The sequence below is a fragment of the Barbus barbus genome (genome assembly GCF_936440315.1).
Source record: "Barbus barbus genome assembly, chromosome: 30".
NCBI classification, from domain to species: domain Eukaryota; kingdom Metazoa; phylum Chordata; class Actinopteri; order Cypriniformes; family Cyprinidae; genus Barbus; species Barbus barbus.
Genome location: NC_136758.1, coordinates 19,174,233 through 19,195,637, shown reverse-complemented (window position 1 = coordinate 19,195,637; position 21,405 = coordinate 19,174,233). Strand labels below are relative to the sequence as shown.

The window sequence follows — 21,405 nt, the reverse complement described above, 5'->3', positions numbered from 1 at the left end:
GTACTTAAGATAAATTTAAGATCACCTAATGTACTCAACTGTGCTTTTTTGAAACGCCATGAATATGAACTAAAACGCACTTTTAAAATGCTATTTCTGTATTTAAAAAAAAATTAGTTACCACTTGTAGTACACTTGAACCATATTTCATACACTAGAACACTCAAGTGTACTACAAGTGGTGACTATACATTTTTTAAATACAGAGATAGTAGCCTATGTAACAAGTGCATTTTAGTTCATATTCATGGCGTTTCAAAATAGCACAGTTAAGTTTATCTTAAGAAGTACCAAAGAATCATTTTTAATATATTAAGTACAAAATCGGTGAGCGAAAATAGAGCACTTTAAGTATACATTATGGAGGTGTACTTTTTTTTTTCACCTGTTCAACTTCCCTACTCTGATAGAGATGTTGTCAAATGCATTTTTTAATTTTGTCAGGTTTTTTTGTTGTTGTTTATTAAATAATTCAGTTTCATAAATAAAACCGTAGCTAAATCTGAAATGTAAATCCTATGTAAAGTAAATTATATATTGTGTAATATTTGTAGAATAGTTACCACAATGATTGGTTTATCATTGCTTCAGACTGCATAATAATGTGCTGTATTTTCTCTATTTCCTGCAGCATGAGGGCAGCCCATACTGCTATGGGTACCTTTTTGGACCAAAAGGTGTGAACATTGGAAAGGTGGTCTGTTACATTTATGAGAAAGAAATGCCAAGTGAACATTAGGTCACAAAGGAAAAGCTCTTTCTTTATTTGTTACAGAAATAATTTTACATGTTTATAAACTTGCAAGGTGTAAAGATCTTTCACATAGGCAGTAAAGACAAATAGCAAATTTGTAATTTGCAAATGTCATTGCATATTGCATGTATTCTGATGATCAGAAATGGCCACTAGCATCTTATAAAAAAAGTCATACAAAAGTCACTTAAACATGAGCACATATAGGCTCTTTCTCTCTCATTTTTTCTTTTTTTTTCTTTCACAACACAAACTCACAATTTCCATTGATTCATTCACATTTATTCTTAGAAAATATCTATAATTATTACACTGGAGAAAGTTGTAAATCCTTGTGTGAATAATAAAACATATATTTTAGAAAAACGTTGAAATTGTTCTTTCAAGTTTTTTGTGTGCATTTACTCTCCCGGGATCTGAACGCTAAACAACTTTGGATTAATTTAGGACTGAATGTACGCACAATCTCAGTGGTCCTCAGTGGGTTCATTTGTTGTCATTTTCTCCTCATCCTCCTGCTTGTCATGATGTTTAATGAGATTTTTCCTATTCAATATGATAAAAAATGACTTGGTTAATGAACACACAATGTCAACTTTACAGATTGTTTTAGATTAAACATACCTACATCTGTTTTGGTTCCAATATTACATCCTTGACTCAACAGAATTACTCAAGTGTTCAGCAGTGTGTTAATACAAGTCTTCTATAGTAGGGTTAGTTCACCCAAAAATGAAAATTAGCCCATGTTTTACTTACCCTCAAAGCATCCTATAAGTGTACATGACTTTTTTCTTTCAGACGAATCCAATCGGAGTTATATTAAAAATTATCCTTGCTCTTCGTATGTCCTCTGGAACAGCTTGCATGTATAACAGTCGGCAGAAATATGAAAAAGTATTTATAACATTTAAATATGGATATTTTTCGTACAAAAATGCATTGATTCTCTACAGGAGGCCTTTATTCACTCCCCGGAGCCGTGTGAGGCACGTTTTACTATGGATGCGTGCTCTTTATTTGACTACTTTTGGACCGTTGAGCAAAAACACCCACCTACTCCCATTCTAAAGCTTGGAAGAGCAATGAAATTTTTTTATTTAACTACAATTGGATTCGTCTGAAGGACGAAATTCATATACACCTAGGATGCTTTGAGGGTGAGTAAAACATGGGCTGATTTGAACAAAATACTATAGGTTATGCCTTACCTAGTTCCCTCGATATCCTCTATAGTCTCAGGCAGACACTGGTCTCGTGTCTCAGGTAACTGCCAGGCCACCACAGAAGCAATGAGTGCCACAGAACACAGGATGGTCTGAGAGAAGTGGCCCCAAAAACTGTCCAATAGCAGGACTAGAGGAGCCACTGACACACCCAAGCGGCCCAGGAACGAGTTATAGCCCATCCCATTTTGCCTGAAGGATTCAGTCAAATAAATGATTTAGTTAAATACTAAGCATTGATATGTAATAAAGAAATGTATGAGTGATGCAACTTTAAAATATAAGTTCACTCCTTTATTTTACATTTATATCAAATAATACATATGTATGATATTATGTTAACTGTTTTTGACTGTTACCTGAGGACAGTTGGGTAAAGCTCCGAGCTGTATAATACAATTGTACAAAAAGCAGCAACTGCGAAACCTTTACCTAGTACTGCCACCACAGTACGACCAACCCACTGATCTATAATGTGAAAGAGAGGATAATGAACACCGTATGACTGAAAAAAACAAAAAAAACAATGAAATGTATCCTTTAGTCTAGTGGCCATTCTGGTAAGTTCAAGTTGTACTGGCTTATGCCATCTCTATGTTTATTGTTTATTGTTATCCATTATAGTTTTGGTCCACAAATCTAATCGACCATGCAGCCTCTCACAGTTAGAATTTTTAAAGGGGACATCAGATGGCTATTTTCCAGCAAAAACACCTCTGTTTACAGCGACCCGTTTCGAAGCATGTTCCTTTAAATGCTAATGAGCTACTGCACACCCTGCCCCTCTCTTCGCAGTCCACTTACGATTGAATGGAACGCACCTTGAGACTCTAAACTTTAGTTGCATTCATCGCGGAACTTGCAAACTAGCACATTATTAGGAAAGGCGATTTGCAAAGATTCATACAGCTCACTCAGGGCGAGTCAATGCTAAAACAGCAGTGTTCGTCAAAAGTTGTGGGAGAGCCCTGGGCCTGTGTGATGTCAATTTGCCAAGAATCAGTGAACGGCTTGATCTGAGACAGTGATTATTATTTGTGGGGATTTAAAAAAATGCATTGGGTGGATTTTTATCATTATAGGGTGGTTGTGTACACACCGCCAACACACATTTATGTTCAAACACCATATAAAAGTGAATTTTGCAACTAATGTCCTCTTTAATTGATTGTTTCTGCAGTTACATCATTATGCCAACAGGTGGAGGCGTATCTCGGACATCCCACCTTGGAAAAAATCATTTCAGGGAGGTAGTGTCACTAATTCACTTTCAATAGCATTAGCATCAAATATCACAGCTGCCCAGCCTAATCTTTTTCAATTGATTCACTTCTTGCTCGATTGTACACTGTGTTACCTGGGTTAGGTTATTCAGTGAGTGAATATCACTAAATGGTTATTGGACAAGTGCTATATAGTAATTATTAATTATGGCTAGAATGGCTTTAATGCTCTCCAAATTCGCTCTGGTGATCTCTAGCCTGAATTGAACAGTAACGGACATACAGCAGGGTCACCAAATCCGAAAAAGGCAGTATTAAAAGTTAGCTCCCACTATTTGACACAGAATGGATTTAATGCTATCCAAATAGCCTACACTCTGGTGATGTCTAGAGGTCAACTGATATATCGGTTTTGCCGATTAACCAGCACTAATATTTGATTGGTGGCCACGCAACTATCAGTTACCAGCAAAAATCCATGCCGATAGTTTTTCTGGGTTGTTGGAGTGGCTGAAGCTCTGCTGACATTATACAGTATGAGAGCAGCATCTAGAGGCAGAGATCACTGACAGCACATGTTATTTGTTTAGACGTGTGATAGGCTACTGTGCACAGAACAAAGCGGAACACTTCAGATGCGGATTTAAAACATCAATAACAAACTATAGTGTTATAGTATACTATAGTGCATGCTTTCATATCATTACTTAGCAATTAATTTGTCAGCTAGATGCTGCACTAGTAGAGTAAGAACGGCAGATTGTTTGCTACAGTATCAAGTCTGAGAGAAAGCAATTCATGCGAACAGCACGATTAGCAGCACCTCAAGCAGTTAAATATATGTGACCAAAACACTCTAGTCCAACCAAAATGTTTACTGTTATGATTATCATCTATTTGCATTAGTTTATATCCAGCTTGTCACATTAATGCATTTGTTAGCCAGTGAAGTTTAATATTTACAGGTACATCTAAAAAAATTTGAATTTCATGAAAAAGGTCAATATTTTTTGTCACTCATTTCAGAAAGTGAAACCCATATATTATATAGATTCATTACACATAGAGTGAAATATTTCAAGCCTTTATTTCTTGAAATTTTGATGATCATGGCTTACAGATAATGAAAACCCAAAATTCAGTGTCTCAGAAAATTAGAATATTACATAAGATCAATAAAAAAAGGATATTTTAAAAAGAAATGTCAGGCTTCTGAAAAGTATGTTAATTTCTATGCACTTAATACTTAGTTGGGCCTCCTTTTGCATGAATTACTGCATCAATGTGGCGTGGCATGGAGACAATCAGCCTGTGGCACTGCTCAGGTGTAATGGAAGCCCAGGTTGCTTTAATAGTGGCCTTCAGGTCATCTGCATTGTTGGGTCTGGTGTCTCTCATCTTCCTCTTGACAATACCCCATAGATTATCTATGGGATTCAGATCAGGCAAGTTTGCTGGCCAATCAAGCACAGTAACACCGTGGTCACTGAACCAGCTTTTGGTACCTTTGGTAGTATGGGCAGGTGCCAAGTCCTGCTGGAAAATGAAATCAGCATCTCCATAAAGTCAGCAGAAGGAAGCATGAAGTGCTCTAAAATTTCCTGGTAGATGGCTGCGTTGACAGTGGACTTCAGAAAACACAGTGGACCAACACCAGCAGACGACATGGCAGCCCAAATCATCACTGACTGTGGAAACCTCACACTGGACTTCAAGCAACATGGATTATGTGCCTCTCCACTTTCCCTCCAGACTCTAGGATCTTGATTTCCAAATGAAATGCAAAATTTACTTTCATCTGAAAAGAGGACTTTGCAGTCCAGTTATTTTTCTCCCAGGTAAGACACTTCTGATGTTGTCTCTGGTTCAGAAGTGGCTTGGTAGCCCTTTTCCTGAAGACGTCGGAGCGTGGTGACTCTTGATGCACTGACTCCAGCTTCAGTCCACTCCTTGTGAAGCAGGTACGGTTCCAGTTGTATTGCCATGTGATCCTGGTACGGCGCGGCACGATTACAAACCGTTCTCGGCCCAGAATTGTTGGCACGGTTAGACAACAGTGCTGAACCATGCTGGTAGAGTGCGTGTGCGAGACGTCGCCACTCAGGATCTGTCACTTGTCTGTTGCCTGGCTGCTAGTTTCTCCGTAGTGCACTAAGCACACTATTTTGAGCAATGTAAACACAAATTAGTAATAAAATCTAAAGAAATTTCTAATCATCCTCCATAACGCGGTGGTTATTTACACCTCATATTACATGTAAACACTTGTGTTACCACTGCAATGACTGACGCATTTGAATTGCATTCCAAAGAGATCCGCTATCAGCCCTGCAGTGGAAAACGGAACCATAACTGTACCGGCCGGCTCGGATCGGCACGGAATGGAACAGTTATGCAAAGAGAACCGTTCAGCGCGATGGTGGAAAAGTGGCTATAGACACATTAATGCATAATGAATTAATGCATAAAGTAATGTTTATCCTCGGTGTCTCCAGTGGCTCAGATGTCGGGAGTAAATGATGACTGCTATCTTCATTATTACATCAAACAACAAAACACCTTAATCGCTCAATTGGGGACATCTTGCCTTCCCCAGCACAGGAGTCGACATAATGCTGGACAGCTCTCAGCTCACTCAGGGCAGGTCTAAGGTAAGACGGCCTTGTCAATCAACTATCATGGGAGCGGTCTGCAGAACTATGTCATTCTGACAGGAATCTCAGAATGGCCTGATTTGAGAAAGGGGATTTTAAAACAGGGATTTTACAAAAAAGACTTTGTGGATTTTTATCATTATAGGATGGATGTGTACACACACTTCCAACACACATTTATGTTCAAACAACTTGAAAAGTTAATTTAGCATCCGATGAATCCTTTAACATATTTTGTTACTGTGATTGGATATTCATCAAGTGTTCTAGAATAGAAGCAGTTAAACTGTGAGAGTATACAATATCCATATGTATGTAATTTCAATACTATGGCCTTTGTGTAGATATTTAAAGATGGCGATCTTTAGCTTGACTGTTGATATGAAATGGTAACACTTTACAATAAGAGTCTATTAGTAACATTAACTAAGAATGATAAAAGCTGTAGGATAGAAGCATTGATCCTTGTTAGAGTGTGTTCATTTCAACATTTACAAAAGTTGCTTTTGTTAACATTAATGAACTATGAACTAAATTTAATGATCAATATATAATTAATATTAATATTTTTATTTAATTACAAAGTATGGTTCAATCCTTTTTTTTTTTTTAATAGTAGAGCACTATTTTAGTTTACATTCAGTAGGCCTATCCATTTAAAAAATCGGTTGATTAATTGGTATTATCCAGAGTGGTTCAACCTAGCTATCGGTATCGGTAAAATCCAATATCGGTCGACCTCTAGTCTAATACTCTCTATTTTATATCCTGAAAAGCATTTTTGGTCTGATGTGAACAGTAGCATACAGCAGTGTCACTTAATCTTACAAGGCAGCATAATAGGATACTGAAACCTGTGATATGCCCCCCATATATTTACACACACAATGTTAAAACATAATAGTTCAAACATAATTAAAACACAATAACACAATAGAGAGCTTGTCTAATAGCCATATTTCTTGTCTAATAGCCATAAAGTTAAATTGGTGCAAATTTGGCTTAACATCACAATATTGCATTGGGCCTATAATTTATTGCATATTGCAGATATTGGGGAGCTGCTATCAATATGCTTAATGTCTTATCAATCTGTTATATATAAGTAATCATGCTCCTTTTCCAAGATATTCAGTAGCACCATTACTCTTGTACATATAATCATAATCATATGTTGGTTTTGCAGTCTCACCTTTGGGTATGAATATGTTAATCATGAGGCTAATTCCAGCCAACAGCTGAGCTCCTGCTTCAGTTTTACGTCTACCAATCTTCTCCAGCAGGTAGTATACCAGCAGTTTAGATGGAACCTCAATGGCTCCATACACAAACTGAGTGAGGTACATATTTAGTCCAAATCCTGTGATGTTGAGGCTTATACCATAGGTTATAGTGGCAACACAAAACCTGTAAGAAGTGAAAAGCCATTAATAGATTATTTATATTCTGTCCTTGTTCTAGTGCAGTCTATAGTGAAGCCAACAGCCTGCATTATTTCAACTTGTTTTTTGAATAATTGTATTTAATAGCAGGGATTCATAGAAGAAACTACATTTCCCATGATTCTGCAATGATATCTTAACCAACCAGACAATCAAAACATGCAAATGCTCTGTACTCTTAATATACACATATTTTACAATGAATTTAAATTCAAAGCTGTTAAGCACAGTCTTGTGCCTTTTGAATTTTTGTCTGATTTTCAAATACTTTTTTGCTCTAAATCAAAATTTGTATAATGTTGTGATTCACCTCCTAGCTGGTAGTTTATTTAATGGCTTTTTAGCCAGTGGTGTGTCAGGGCCAGCAAAGCATTCTCTGCTGGCCTAAAACACATGGTTGCACTGCTTCCAGTAGAGTATGTCTATATTAAAGCTTTTTTCAGTAATTTATTCACAGTTCTACATACCATTTAATGTAAATGAACATCAGTGCTTCAATTACTGAAAAAAACAACAACAACATCATCACAGCTACAATAACATCCTCAAACAAACAAAACAAAAAAGATACCTTAGATAAAGTTTGATTAATATGTACGTACAGTACCGGTCAAAAGTTTGGACACATTCCAGTTTATAATGTTTTGGTACGAAGTCTCTTATGCTTATCAAGCTATACATTTATTACAAAAAAAAAAATCAAGGAAAAAAAAAACAGTAATATTGTGAAATACAAAGATATTAAAAAAGTAAAAAAAAAAAAAAAAAAAAAAAAAAACAGCATTTATGTAAAATAGAAATATTTTCAATACTGTTCAAAAGTTTGCAATTCGATGGGCCAGTAATTTTTTTTTATTTTATTCTTTTTCTTCTTTTTTTTTCTTTTTTTAAAGAAATTAATACTTTCATTCATAAAGATGTGTTAAATTGATGCCGAAAATTCAGCTATGACTCACAGAAATAGATATTTTAAAGTATGGTAAATTAGAAAAACATTATTTTCATTTTTGTAAAAAATTGTTTTTTTGTTTTTTATTTAGTTTCACAATATTATAGCTCTTTCTGTATTTCTGTTCAAATAAATGCAGACTTGATGACCATAAGCGACTGCTTTTAAAAACATTAAAAATAATGTGTCCAAACTTTTGACCAATACTAAAATATAAGTAAAAATATACAAATTTTTTAATTAAATTTTGTATAAATAAAAAGGAGTTAGGAATCATATTTGTTTCAAGTGCTTTTTATTGGGGGTGGGGGGCCTCCAGCATAAATTTTGCCTAGGGGCTCCAAATGTCTAGAACCGGCCCTGGCCGTACGAATTTGTTAAATTTTAGGTCAAATTAAAAACACACGTAATCACCTTATTTGGTTTATACCTATGTTATTGGCAAGGTATGAATATGTTTTAGTTAATAAATGTTTGTAAGAACATCAAGTGGACTATATTTTTGTCATTTTATTAGGTTATGCTTTAGCTAGAGATGATGTAGGCTACATTGCGCAGCTGTGGCAACATGTTGAATTGTTAATTGGGTTTCTTGACAGATACCTGTCTGTGACGCAATGCCCTGTTATACTGCATTTCTGTATAATATTTGTGGTTTCTATAGCCATGGCGTCATTGTTATTAAGAGGTGGAGTAATTGATGTATGACACCACTGACAGCCTAAGTGTGCAATGCACGGCCCGCCACTGTCTTTAGCAAAGACATTTTAAAAATCCCTATAGGAAAAATTAATGGGAAAAGTTCTTCTGGGACTGAAGTCTATGAAAAATTGGGCAGGCACTATTGAACTGTGGTTCATTTACACACCATATGGTTCCTGTGAGCAGAGCCAATCTCCTCATCTTCGGGGTTCTTACAAGGTCCAGGTACGAATAGTTTTTCTTTCCTTCATCTGTAACTATTATAGAGAGAGCCTATAGAAGAAAGACAGAGACATAGCCTACAGACAGACAATTCTCAAAAAAAAAAAGGGACCATATTTCAATCCAGCATTATAGGCCTATATGTCACCTTAGGTTTGATTCTTGAGATAACTTCTTCCTTACGGTTCATGACAGCACATCTGTGAAGATAATAATGAGCTTTTTCTGGCCTCCCATTGGCTATCAGCCACCGAGCTGACTCTGGAACCCACCTACATCAGAAACATCTGCTCTATAGGACATTGTTACCCAACTAATTGACTAATTATGGGAATGTTGTACCATAATGTTGTGCTTTTGATTGGACAGTATCCCTTACCACCAGAGGACTGTGGATAGCAGTAAAGGTGACGTGATAGCCACTGTCAGCCATCTCCAGTCTCTGATACAGAACGCAAAAAGAGACAATGAGGTGCTCCCAAAAGCCCATGCCATACTGTCAATTATACATACAAGCCTCCTGTGCTTAATGTCCACCCACTCCACATCTGAAGAAAGACACGCATATATGGTAAGGCCCTTTTACTTGTTTTATATTCACATTCAATCATAATCTGAGGACCTGAGATAGGGGTCTTACTGAGCACAGATGAGACAATAACGATGCCAGTGATTGTGAATCCACTAAAGAATCTCAACACTGCAAACATTATGAAGGAGGAAGAAAAGATGCTGGCCAATGTAAAAGCCATTCCTGATATATAGGAGACCAGTAGCATCGGTTTACGGCCAAATCTACATGCCAAACAGAAGATAGGTTTATTGATACAGAACATTTCATGCTTGTATAAAATGCAAATCGTTCATAATATTGATCATAACACACAGTTCTGTTTTTTTTTTAAACATCACCTGTCACTCATGCCTCCAAAAAAAGCTGCTCCAAACATCACTCCAACAAAGAAGATGGTGGTCACAGCTTTACTCATACCTTTGTTATCACATACCAGATCCCACTTTAAAATAAAGAGAGATGGAAAATAATTTTTCTTAATGAACTTTCAAACTCAGATGTGGATGAAATATATCACTAGTTTTATCGTTACATTTTTATCTGAAGTGACAGTATGGGGTTTGAACCTGCAACCTTTCAAATGTTGCATCACACCCAACTAAAAGATTGATTTTTTTTTTTTTTTTTTATGTGAAAGGGAGGATTAACAACATATTTACACTTTAAAACCTAATAGTGAAATTTACTAAATTAAACAAATAATTGGTTTGAACTGAATTTGGGCGTCAGAGTTTTAGTCCCCAGTTTGTTTCCAGATTTGTAATGTTGGAGTGCTGAAGAGAAGAATTAAATGGTTATGATGAGGATGAGCCGTGACTGAAAAACTTTATTTGAAAAGCTTTAACTCTGCACATGCAGAGTTTTGATTTCACTGTTTTATAAATTGCACTTCACAGAATTGCTAGTTTAATAATGCTTGCTTCAGTTAATTTAGTTTTATTTTGTTTTATGTTAAGTTTTAGCTAAACAATGTATTTGAGTATAGTGTCCTTTAATAGTAAGAAATGTTCTTGTTTTTAGTGGATTCAATGGAAAAAGGTTTACAGTATTAACTCTGAGAGTTAACTTGCTGGATTTGTCAGCACACAGGCCCATCCTAGCAAAAAAGGGTCAATAACACACTGTCTTCACTGAAATCTCACCTGTGTGGCGAGAGTGCTGATGAACGTGCTGTTGTCATACTCCCATCCATTCTGGCACTGGACTACTGGAAGTTCTGAGCTGCTGGAGGAGTTTGTCAACAGATGAAATTGAGGATAAGAAAACATGTGACAAGAAGAAGGAGTCCCATCGTCTTGAGTTGGTATACTGACAGTCAGTTTCTCCTCCCGACTCAGATTCCCAAAGATTCCCTCTGCATCCAGAGAACTGACATCACAGTGGTGAGACGGGATGGCAGCGATAAAGTTGCTTAATAGAAAATGACACGGTATAGTGAATCGTCCTACAAAACTGATGCAAACCATCATCTTCTGGAACCTGCCAAAGCCATTGATCTCCGTAATTAGATCTTCAAACTTCATGCTTTTTGTTGATTCACTGACTGTCCTAAGCGTCTTCCTTCAAAATACCCTGGTTTATGTGGTGAGTTTTTATGGGCTATCAAAGGTTAAAGTAACTAAGTCAGATGCATCTTGTACTTTGGTCATTTAAAAAAAAAACTGCTGTGGTTGTATGTCTGTGTTTAATGTGTGTCCATATCTTCAGGCAATCTGCTACCCATAGTACTATGGGTACTTAGCAGGGGTAAATGATTTGTGATTTGGTTGTTAATGCTTGTAAAAGAGTGTCTCGCCATGTGCGCAGTTCATGTGGTTGTTAATGCTTGTAAAAGAGTGTCTCGCCATGTGCACAGTTCATGTGGTTAATGCATATGGACATTGACACCTTTCCTTACCTTACAGATGATATCTTGTCACACTAGCACACTTTGGCTAGTATACATGATTTGCTCAAACATAAATAAATTTATCATAAACAGTTTCAGTCCTTTTTAATCCATTTTCTTTTGGTAGATATTTTAAAGGGACTTGATTTCTGTAGTTGCAGAAAAAAGCCAAGCTCAGTCTCTGATTATGTAATAAAGAGTTGTCAAGTTGAGTTTTTTACTAGTGTTCAGAAGGATTTTCTTAGATAAAACTAGAACGGTTTATTTGTCATAAATGTTTGACAAAAACTAGCAACATATGCCATTTAAATGCCTACAGATTAATTTAGAGAGAGTAGAAAAGCAGAAACACATTCTTAGGTGATGCTGACAGATTGGGTTGCTCGTATGGACATCGTAAAGATTAACTTTTGTTTTCATTGAATCACAAACATCAGCACTAATCTGGGTTTAGAGAACCTTTCAGCTGTTTTCCACCATGCTCATTATGGTTCACAAGGATTTGTGGTTAACAAAATTTGTGTATCAAGAGGATTAAATCAAAGCTAAGGCCTTTGTCACTTTACATTGTGTGCATAGGTCCAAAGAAAGAAATAATTTTATTCATATCCTCCTCCACAGACATAAACACTTACATTCTGTATTTTATAAACACTTTTTGAGAAGCACTAGGACAAGAGTCCATATTACTGGTTAATGAACAGGTTTCAAGTATCATACTTGGCGTAGTATGGGATGTGCACGGTTGACGTGGTTATGAACGAATGAATGAAACGCATTTGTCCATGTTCACTCCGTCTCGAATCGCGCTCGCAGAAAGCGCTCGAGAAACATTCTCTTCCGCGGCTCGCTATGCTTTCAACTTTTTTTGTCAAGAGATTAAAAAAAAAAATCAATTACTTTTTCAAATAAGTAACATTTTCAAATAAAGCATAGACACTTCCTTCAGCCTGAGGCTTATTAATTTAACTTCTGGCATGAAAAGGCCTTTAAAGTTGCCAAAAATGTAACTTTTGAGGTTTTTGTTATTAAAAAACAAATAAGCAAGCCCAGCCCAGATGACAAAAAGTAAAACAAAAGTAAAATAATTCATTACTTTCTATAATTTGCATTGCATTACTTTTATGGAGTAATGCAATACTGTAATGCATTACTTTTAAGAGTAACTTTCCCCAACACTTTTTCCAGGCACAAATAATTTTTTGTTCTGTAAAAATATTACTCAGGGCAAAATGTAATTTTTCCTGGAAAATGTCTTACTATGAAACTAATACAGCTCCTTTTTTTGCTTTAAAGCAAATTACGGTGTGTTTATTGATTTATCAGAAAACAACAATGTGAGGATATCTGAGTGTGAAAGGCCTGTGAGCAATTCCTATAGTATTGCTTTATATGTGGGTCCACACAATTCTGACAAAACAACACTGAGTAAATCATGCAGCATCTCCCTTCAAATTTCTTTAAATGTTTTAATTAAATGATGACACATAAATATGGGTATTTATTGTAATAAAACAATTCTACTACATCTTTGTGCTCTGCACAATTAAATTGTCTTTTTAAACCTACTGCCTCATTGTTCATCCATTTCTTGTAGTGGGAAGTCATCAATGCCTTTCCTGTAATTTAAAACAAAAGCAAATTATTATACTTAAGGGTTCAGTTTCCCGTACACACATTACAAAGAGTACATGGTTTTTCCACATAACCTGATTCCCTCGACATCCTCTATAGTCTCCGACAGACACCTCCCTCGTGTCTCGGGTAAAAGAAAAGCCACAAAAGCAGCAGAGAGTCCAAGAGACGACAAGATGACTTGAGAGAAATGGCTCCATATATCACCCGACAGCAGGATCAGAGGAGCCACAGACACACCAAGACGTGCCATAAAGGAGTTATAGCCCATCCTGTTTTGCCTACATTTTGCATATATGTACTTTTAATTCAACTTCTACTTTACACTTTTACACTACTATTCAAAAGTAATTTTACTCTACTATTCAAAAGTTTGGGGTTTGGGTAAGATTTTTTCTTCAGTTTAATCCAGCAAGGACACAATAAATTGATCAAAAGTGACAGTAAAGACATCTTTAATGTTACAAAAGATTTCTATTTTAAATTTCTTTAAACTTTTATTTAATCAAAGAAGACTAAAAATGTATAATGGTTTCCACAGAAACTTTAAGCAGCACGAATGTTTTCAACATTGATGATAAAATGTTACTTAAGCACCATATCAAGATTCTAGATTGACCACTGACTTATCTGAATGGCAAAAGAAAGAAAGCATTGTTGCAATAGATCTTGTCATAGGCCAAAATGACAAAGTGAGGATATCTGAGTGTGAAAGGCCTGTGAGCAATTCCTATAGTATTGCTTTGTATGTGGATTAGTGAGTCCACACAATTCTGACAAAACAACACTGATTAAATCATGCAGCATCTCCCTTCAAATTTATCTTTAAATGTTTTAATTAAATGATGACACATAAATATGGGTTTAAAAACAATTCTACTACATCTTTGGAACCCACCTACAGCAATATCAAAATTCATACAGTTAGGTCAATATATATTTGGACACAGGCACAATTTTTATTATTTTAGCTGTTGACCAAAACATATTCAAATTACAGTTGTATAATGAATATGGACTTAAAAACAAACTCTGAGCTTTAATTTGAGGGTATTATCATCAAAACTGGAGGAAAGGTTAAGGGATTACAGCTCTTTAATATGTAACCCCCCCCTTTCACAACCTTTCACAACATCCAGATAAGTGAAGAACACTCTCCAGGAGGTAGTCGTGTCAAAGTCTACAATCAAGAGAAGACTTCACAAGAGCAAATACAGTGGGTTCACCACAAGGTGCAAACAAGGCCAGATTAGACTTTGCCAAAAACATCTAAAAAAGCCATACCACTTCTGGAAAAGTATTCTTTGGACGGCTGAAATTAAAGGGTTACTCCACCCCAAAATGAAAATTTTGTCATTAATCATGTCGTTCCAATCCCGTAAAATCTTCGGAACACAATTTAAGATATTTTGTCTGCCAAGTAAATAACACTGTCAAGGCCCAGAAAAGTATGAAAGACATCGTCAAAATAGTCCATCTGCCATCAGTGGTTCAATCTGAACTTTATGTAGCGACAAGAATACTTTTTGTATGCAAAGAAAATCAAAATAATGACTTTATTCAACAATTTGTTTCATCTGTCTCACCATAGTGCCATTTTGGAGAATATCCGCTGGGTGCAAACTGCATATACTGCTCTGTGTCACCCTCAATAAATGGATACGCTGTTTTCAAACAAATATACAGTATATTATAAATAGACAAGTGCATTACCGCCACCTATCTCTCAAATGGACCATTGACACTCCTAATTGAGATTGTAGATAGTTTCAATGGTCCATTTGAGACATAGGTGGCGGTAATGCACTTAGTCTGCAATCCACCGTAAAGCAAGAAGAAGAAGAAGAAGCAGAAGCATCAGCTGTTGTTATCCCATGGACTGCCAATATATGACTGACAGACTGCAACGGTTTGAGTTAAAAATCTTTGTTTGTGTTCTACTGAAGAAACAAAGTCACCTACATCTTGGATGCCCTTGCGGTAAGCAGATAAACATCAAATTTTCATTTTTGGGTGAACTATCCCTTTAACCAATTTAGTTGTACCAACATTGCACTCAAGCTCCCAAACGCAGCTGCTCCAAACATGACCCCAATGAAGAAGATGGTGGTTGTCAATCTGCTCAGTGCTCTTTTGTCACACACTAAATCCCACTGAAAGACTAAAAAAAAGACTGTTGGAAGCATTTGTAAACAGATGAAATTGAGGATAAGAAAACATGTGACAAGATGCAGGAGTCCCATCATCTCGAGTTGGTATACTGACAGTCAGTTTCTCCTCCCGACTCAGATTTCCAAAGATTCCCTCTGCATCCAGAGAACTGACATCACAGTGGTGAGATGGCGATAAAGTTGCTTAAAGAGATAGTTCACCCAAAAATGAAAATTCGGTCATTAATTACTCACCCTCAAATCCTTCGAAACCCATAAGACCTCCATTCATCTTCGAAATGCAAATTAAGAAAGCTTTGATGAATTGAAGAGCTCTCTGACCCTCTCATAGACAGCAATGTGATTAACACAATAAACTCCAGAAATGTGAAGTGACATTCAGCCAAGTATGGTGACCAGTGTTGCCACAGTTACTTTGAAATAGTAATCGAATTACTGACTACTGATTACTCCTTTCAAAAGTAACTTAGTTACTTTACTGATTACTTTATTTTAAAAGTAACTAAGTTAGATTACAAGTTACTTTATTAGTTACTTTCAGCAGCTGCCAATAACACCCCCCCCCCCCCCCCAACATAAAACGACAACCGGTTTTGCCAATGCTTACTTTATTGTTGGTGCATTTTAACAGTAACGTCAACAATGTATCTCTTGACATTTTAAGTTGAACTTAAAAACTATTTCCTGACAGAAATACACATTTGTATAAAAATAAATAAAGACAGTCTTTCTTGACTTCATATAACTTCTAACTTCTCCACCACTTACTGGTTTTGTACTGAAGTCCAGTTTTTGTTGTTTGGGTGGTGGAAGACCTTCTGCAGCGGTCACAGCTCTCTGCTTAGCACCACCAGGTGGGACTCTCTCTGAAAGTTTCACTGTGGCGTGCTGCGACTCCAAATGTTTCTTCAAGTTTGACGTAGTGTTTTTAAAGCTAGATAACACTTTGTCGCCAGCACAGAGTGTACAACGAACCTTAATATTATCATCTTTGGCTGATACAAACTCAAAATAGTGACTATATTTCCAGCTAGAAAACGCATATCTCTCTCCTCCCTCCATTGTTGTTCGTGTGTCGCTAGCCGCGGCGCTTGGTAGGTGAGCTGTCCTGAAAATATGACCTGTCGCATACGTGATGTCACTCCCCGAGATGCAAAAAGAAACCAAATAGGTTTTGCTTAAAAAAAATTAAAGAAATAGTAACGCACAGTGGCTTGGACAAGTAACTTTAATTTGATTACTGGTATGGAAATAGTAACGCGTTAGATTAGTCGTTACTGGAAAAATTGGTCATATTAGAGTAACGCGCTACTAAGTAACGCGTTACCGGCATCACTGATGGTGACCCATACTCGGAATTCGTGCTCTGCATTTAACCCATCCAACGTGCACACACACAGCAATGAACACACACACACCGTGAACATACACCCGGAGCAGTGGGCAGCCATTTTATGCTGCAGCGCCCGGGGAGCAGTTGGGGGTTCAGTGCCTTGCTCAAGGGCACCTGGTATTGAGGGCACGTGGTATTGAGGGTGGAGAGAGTGCTGGACATTCACTCCCCCCACCTACAATTCCTGCCGGCCGGAGACTCGAACCCGCAACCTTTGGATTACAAGTCCGAATCTCTAACCATTAGGCCACGACTTCCCCACACTGGGGCCCTTTCGCATGTAAGGCGAACGTGATTACCTCTACACTAGAAATGTAGCAAGGAGACCAGTAAAATAATCCATGTGACCTCAGGGGTTCAACCATAATTTTACGAAGCTACGAGAATACTTTTTGTACACAAAAATAACGACTTCATTCAACAAATCGTCTCCTCCGCGTCACCCTAGTGACATTTTACTTCAAGATACTTAAAGATGGCGCCGGTGTGCATGGCAGGCTATCTATTCCCTGTGTTTCCTGTTATGTTTTTATTTTTTTTATGGTTTTCTATGTTCTTTTATGGTCACTCTCTCCTTACTTATGACCGTCAACAACTGATGGACATTCTTCAATCTATGTTCAATCTAATACCTACATTTCACTGCTGGTTATACCCTGTATAATTGTGTATGTGACAAATAAAACTCTTGAATCTTGAATCTTGAATCTATGTCCAAACCGTATGGGTCTTCTGCGGCACATGCTGAACTCAGTAACTACTGTTTTTACTCACCACCTAAGTTCTCTAACCCTCCTGGCTATCAGTACTGGCAAATCTTTGATGTCACGGGTAAGCGGCGGCGACGAAGGCGGCGCAGGAAACGGGCAGGTGTTGCCGTGAAGATAAAGCTGGCACTGGCTTTGGGCTGTCCATCTCATTCTGCGAGGGTTCGTTACCTGCTTGACACCGATCGCTGTCTGTGGATATTGCAGCGATCATTGGATCCTATCACGTGTATTCAACCCGACTTGTCGGATGTACCAGTTTGGTCGTTAATTGCGACGCACTTCTCCGCGGATTTGACGAAGGTGTAGCGGCCCCCTTGGATTTATTGATCCAGATGCAGAGAGTTTCAAACGGGTGTCGATTTATTTCTTCCTCTCAACGAGCGCAATGCACCACAAGCACCATGAACACCGTGAAAACTACAGAATAAACAGAAGAAATACTGAATGCTTCTATGTAGCTTCACAAATAATTTGCACATAAATCGTTTTCACATATTAATCATGTTTACACACAATACAAATCATTTTAACTAATAACCAATATGAAATGTTTTTAAGCCTTTATGACAAATAAAATATCACATCCTTTAAATGAAATACAATACATTATAATTCTTCACAGAAAGAATATATTGTTTTTATATTGATGACGTGTGCAATTAACCCATAAACAAATGAGGTAATGACATTCTCTTTTCCTTAAACAAAACCTCTTCTGATGATAATAATACACACTCCACACATTTTCCTTCATACCTCATTCCGCTCTCCAAGGGCGCTAATCAAAGAGTTTCCGCCATCAGATACCATGCTCTAGCTCGACACACTCTCACAGCTCGGAGCTCTTAGAAATAACATATACGAACAATACAAAAATAATAAAGTAAATCACAATGTGAACTCTTTCTTTACAGGATTCAAATGGATGAACATGATAAATAACTAACGCGTTTACAAGTTTTTACTGTTCTTCCGACGACGCGTGAGCACCACATTGTGAAGAGAGAGTAGCGGGAAATTTAACATCACAAAAAAAAAATCAGAAGAAGAAAAACGCCGCTTTTCAAAATAAAAGCAGAACAGCCAAGGCAACACTGCAGAACCACAATGTCTTATTAACATAAATATATCACTGTGTAGGAGAATATTAATGTAGTTTATCAGACATTTACAGAAGGAAGGCCAATCATCATTATCTACGCTCGATTCATAGTTCTTCATAGTTTGGCTCAGGATGGTCCTTGCTAATGCCCACCGCTCCCTGGTCAACAAAACCTTCATCTGTAATGATTTTATCGTTTCAATCGACCTGGATTTTTTCTGCGTGACCGAGTCCTGGATAAAAACAGGTGACTTAAGTCTTTTTTCTGAATTAGTCCCTCCTGACTTTGACTTTTTTAACACTCCCCGTCTTACTGGACGAGGAGGAGGATTGGTGACGATTTTTAAGAACAATTTACGTTGTAGGCTGTTGTCTACTGTTAATTTTACCAGTTTTGAATCTCAGCTAATCTGCTTAAATTCTTCTAGACCTGTGCTGATTATATTAATTTATAGACCACCGGCAACTAATAATTTTACTGAAGAAATTGCTGAGTTTCTGGGGGAAATTTTAACTAAATATGAGCACATCATTCTGCTGGGTGATTTCAATATTCATGTCTGTTGTGCTACTAATGCTTTAGCCAAGGACTTTTTAAATTTTATGTCCTCATTGAATTTTGTACAATGGGTAAAAGGCCCCACTCATTGTCTTGGTCACACACTTGATTTGATATTGACCTACGGCTTATCTGTTGCTGACGTTGAGCTCTGTGATACTTCCTTTTCTGATCATATACCGGTGTTGTTTACTACACTTCTTGCTTGTAAATTATTATTTTAATTAAAATAATTAAATAGATGACACCTTATTGGGACAATAAAGCCCTCCCTACATCTACCCTAACCCTACCCATACTTAATTTTCAACTTTTTGATTATTTCCTTCATTTTAATTGAAAATAAAAGACTTTCCGATATGATATGAGATTTGAAAAGTGAGGAGTTTTGCAAAAGGCAGATTCAAACCTTGGTCGATCGCATCAAAACCAATATGTGACCCTGGACCACAAAGCCAGTCATAAGTGTCAATTTTTCGAAATTGAGATTTATACATCATCTGAAAGCTGAATATATAGCTTTCCACTGATGTATGGTTTGTTAGGATAGGACAATATTTGGCTGAGATACAACTATTTGAAAATCTGGAATCTGAGGGTGCAAAAAAATCTAAAATATTGAGAAAATCGCCTTTAAAGTTGTCCAAATTAATTTCTTAGCAATACATATTATTAATCAAAAATGAAGTTTTGATATATTTACGGTAGGAAATTTACAAAAAATCTTCATGGAACATGATCTTTACTTAATATCCTAATGATTTTTGGCATAAAAGAAAAATTGATAATTTTGACCCATACAATGTATTTTTGGCTATTGCTACAAACATACCCCAGCGATTTAAGACTGGTTTTGTGCTCCAGGGTCACATATAATGTATGCTTTACCATCTACGCCACTGCAGCTACTGATTGGTAAACGCCTTTAGTAGTGTTGACTATCCCAATCACACATTGGTGGGTGGAGTTAGTGTAAATAGTCTCTGCCAACAAGGTGGTCTGTTTGCACTTAGTGTACATAGACACACTGATATGGGCAATAGGCTATATATAAATATACTAAGTGACTGGAAGCTGGAAGCTGTATTTAGCTTATTGACTGGATGCTGAATAAAGTGTTGATCAGTGTTGGGGGGTAATGCATTACGCAAGTTACGTAATTAGATTACTTTTTTCAAGTAACTAGTAAAGTAACGCATTACTTTTAAATTAACAAGAAAATATCTTTACTTTTTCAAATAAGTACCGCAAGTTACTTTGTTTTCCTATTTATTCACTGACACCTTTCCTGCCAATTGGGAGCAAGTGTAGAGGCAGAGGCATTTTCTTCAGCCTGAGGCTGATTAATTTCACTCTTGTGTGAAAGGGCCTTTACAGTTGCCAAAAATATAACTTTTGGGTTTTCTGTTATTAAAAATAAATAAGCAAGCCCAGCCCAGGTGACAAAAAGATAATGCAAAAGTAACGTAATACATTACTTTCCATAAAAAGTAACTAAATAACGCAGTTAGTTAGTTTTTATAGAGTAAAGCATTATTGTAATGCATTACTTTTAAAAGTAACTTTCACCAATACTGGTGTTGATTCATTTGAGGATATTTGCACAGAAAGGGAAAAAAGAGAAATTATTAAAAACATGGGTAAGCACAATTCAAACTGTTTTTTGTTTTTTAAATCCAAGAGTGAAATGACACTCACCTCTGCTTTAGCTTGATTTTTGAAGTGTGCGGATGATTTTTGTAGAGTGTTGTGATGGTAAAGAGCTTCAGCAGCAGGTTACTGGAGGACATGACCAGTACTTCATAAATAAAGGCTAAATGAAGCCCCTCCCCAAACACCCTTCATCGTTCCTTTCCTCCCTCTCTGCTTCCTTCAGCCTTTAGAGAGCCTTGTTTTTGCTGAGTAACTTTGTTTCTGTCAATTCACACATTTCTGCTTTCACCATCCATTTTTTTTATCATATACTGTACAGTACAATGTCTCTCTAGTTACTATACTGTCACGATAACAATAATAAGCAGAATAAGAGTTTAGCATCAGAGCGATTGCTGTAGAATCCTCAGAGGAAATGGGGATAGACATTTCACCATGCATGGGGGTTCACTGTAGAAACCTTTCACACTAAAATGTTGATCAGAATA

At 36.8% G+C, this 21,405-nt stretch overlaps 1 protein-coding gene across 1 annotated transcript; it reads right to left on the bottom strand.

Annotated features, from left to right (window-relative positions):
• Positions 1 to 1,961: 1,961 nt before the first annotated feature.
• Positions 1,962 to 11,269, bottom strand: LOC306850438 (solute carrier family 22 member 7-like; the record flags this gene model as incomplete). Its single annotated transcript, XM_079386094.1, has 9 exons — positions 1,962 to 2,172; positions 2,340 to 2,448; positions 7,050 to 7,264; positions 9,117 to 9,223; positions 9,321 to 9,444; positions 9,552 to 9,720; positions 9,813 to 9,967; positions 10,085 to 10,188; positions 10,889 to 11,269. The coding sequence occupies 9 exons, from the start codon at positions 11,267 to 11,269 to the stop codon at positions 1,962 to 1,964; spliced, it is 1,575 nt and encodes a 524-aa protein (XP_079242220.1).
• Positions 11,270 to 21,405: the final 10,136 nt, after the last annotated feature.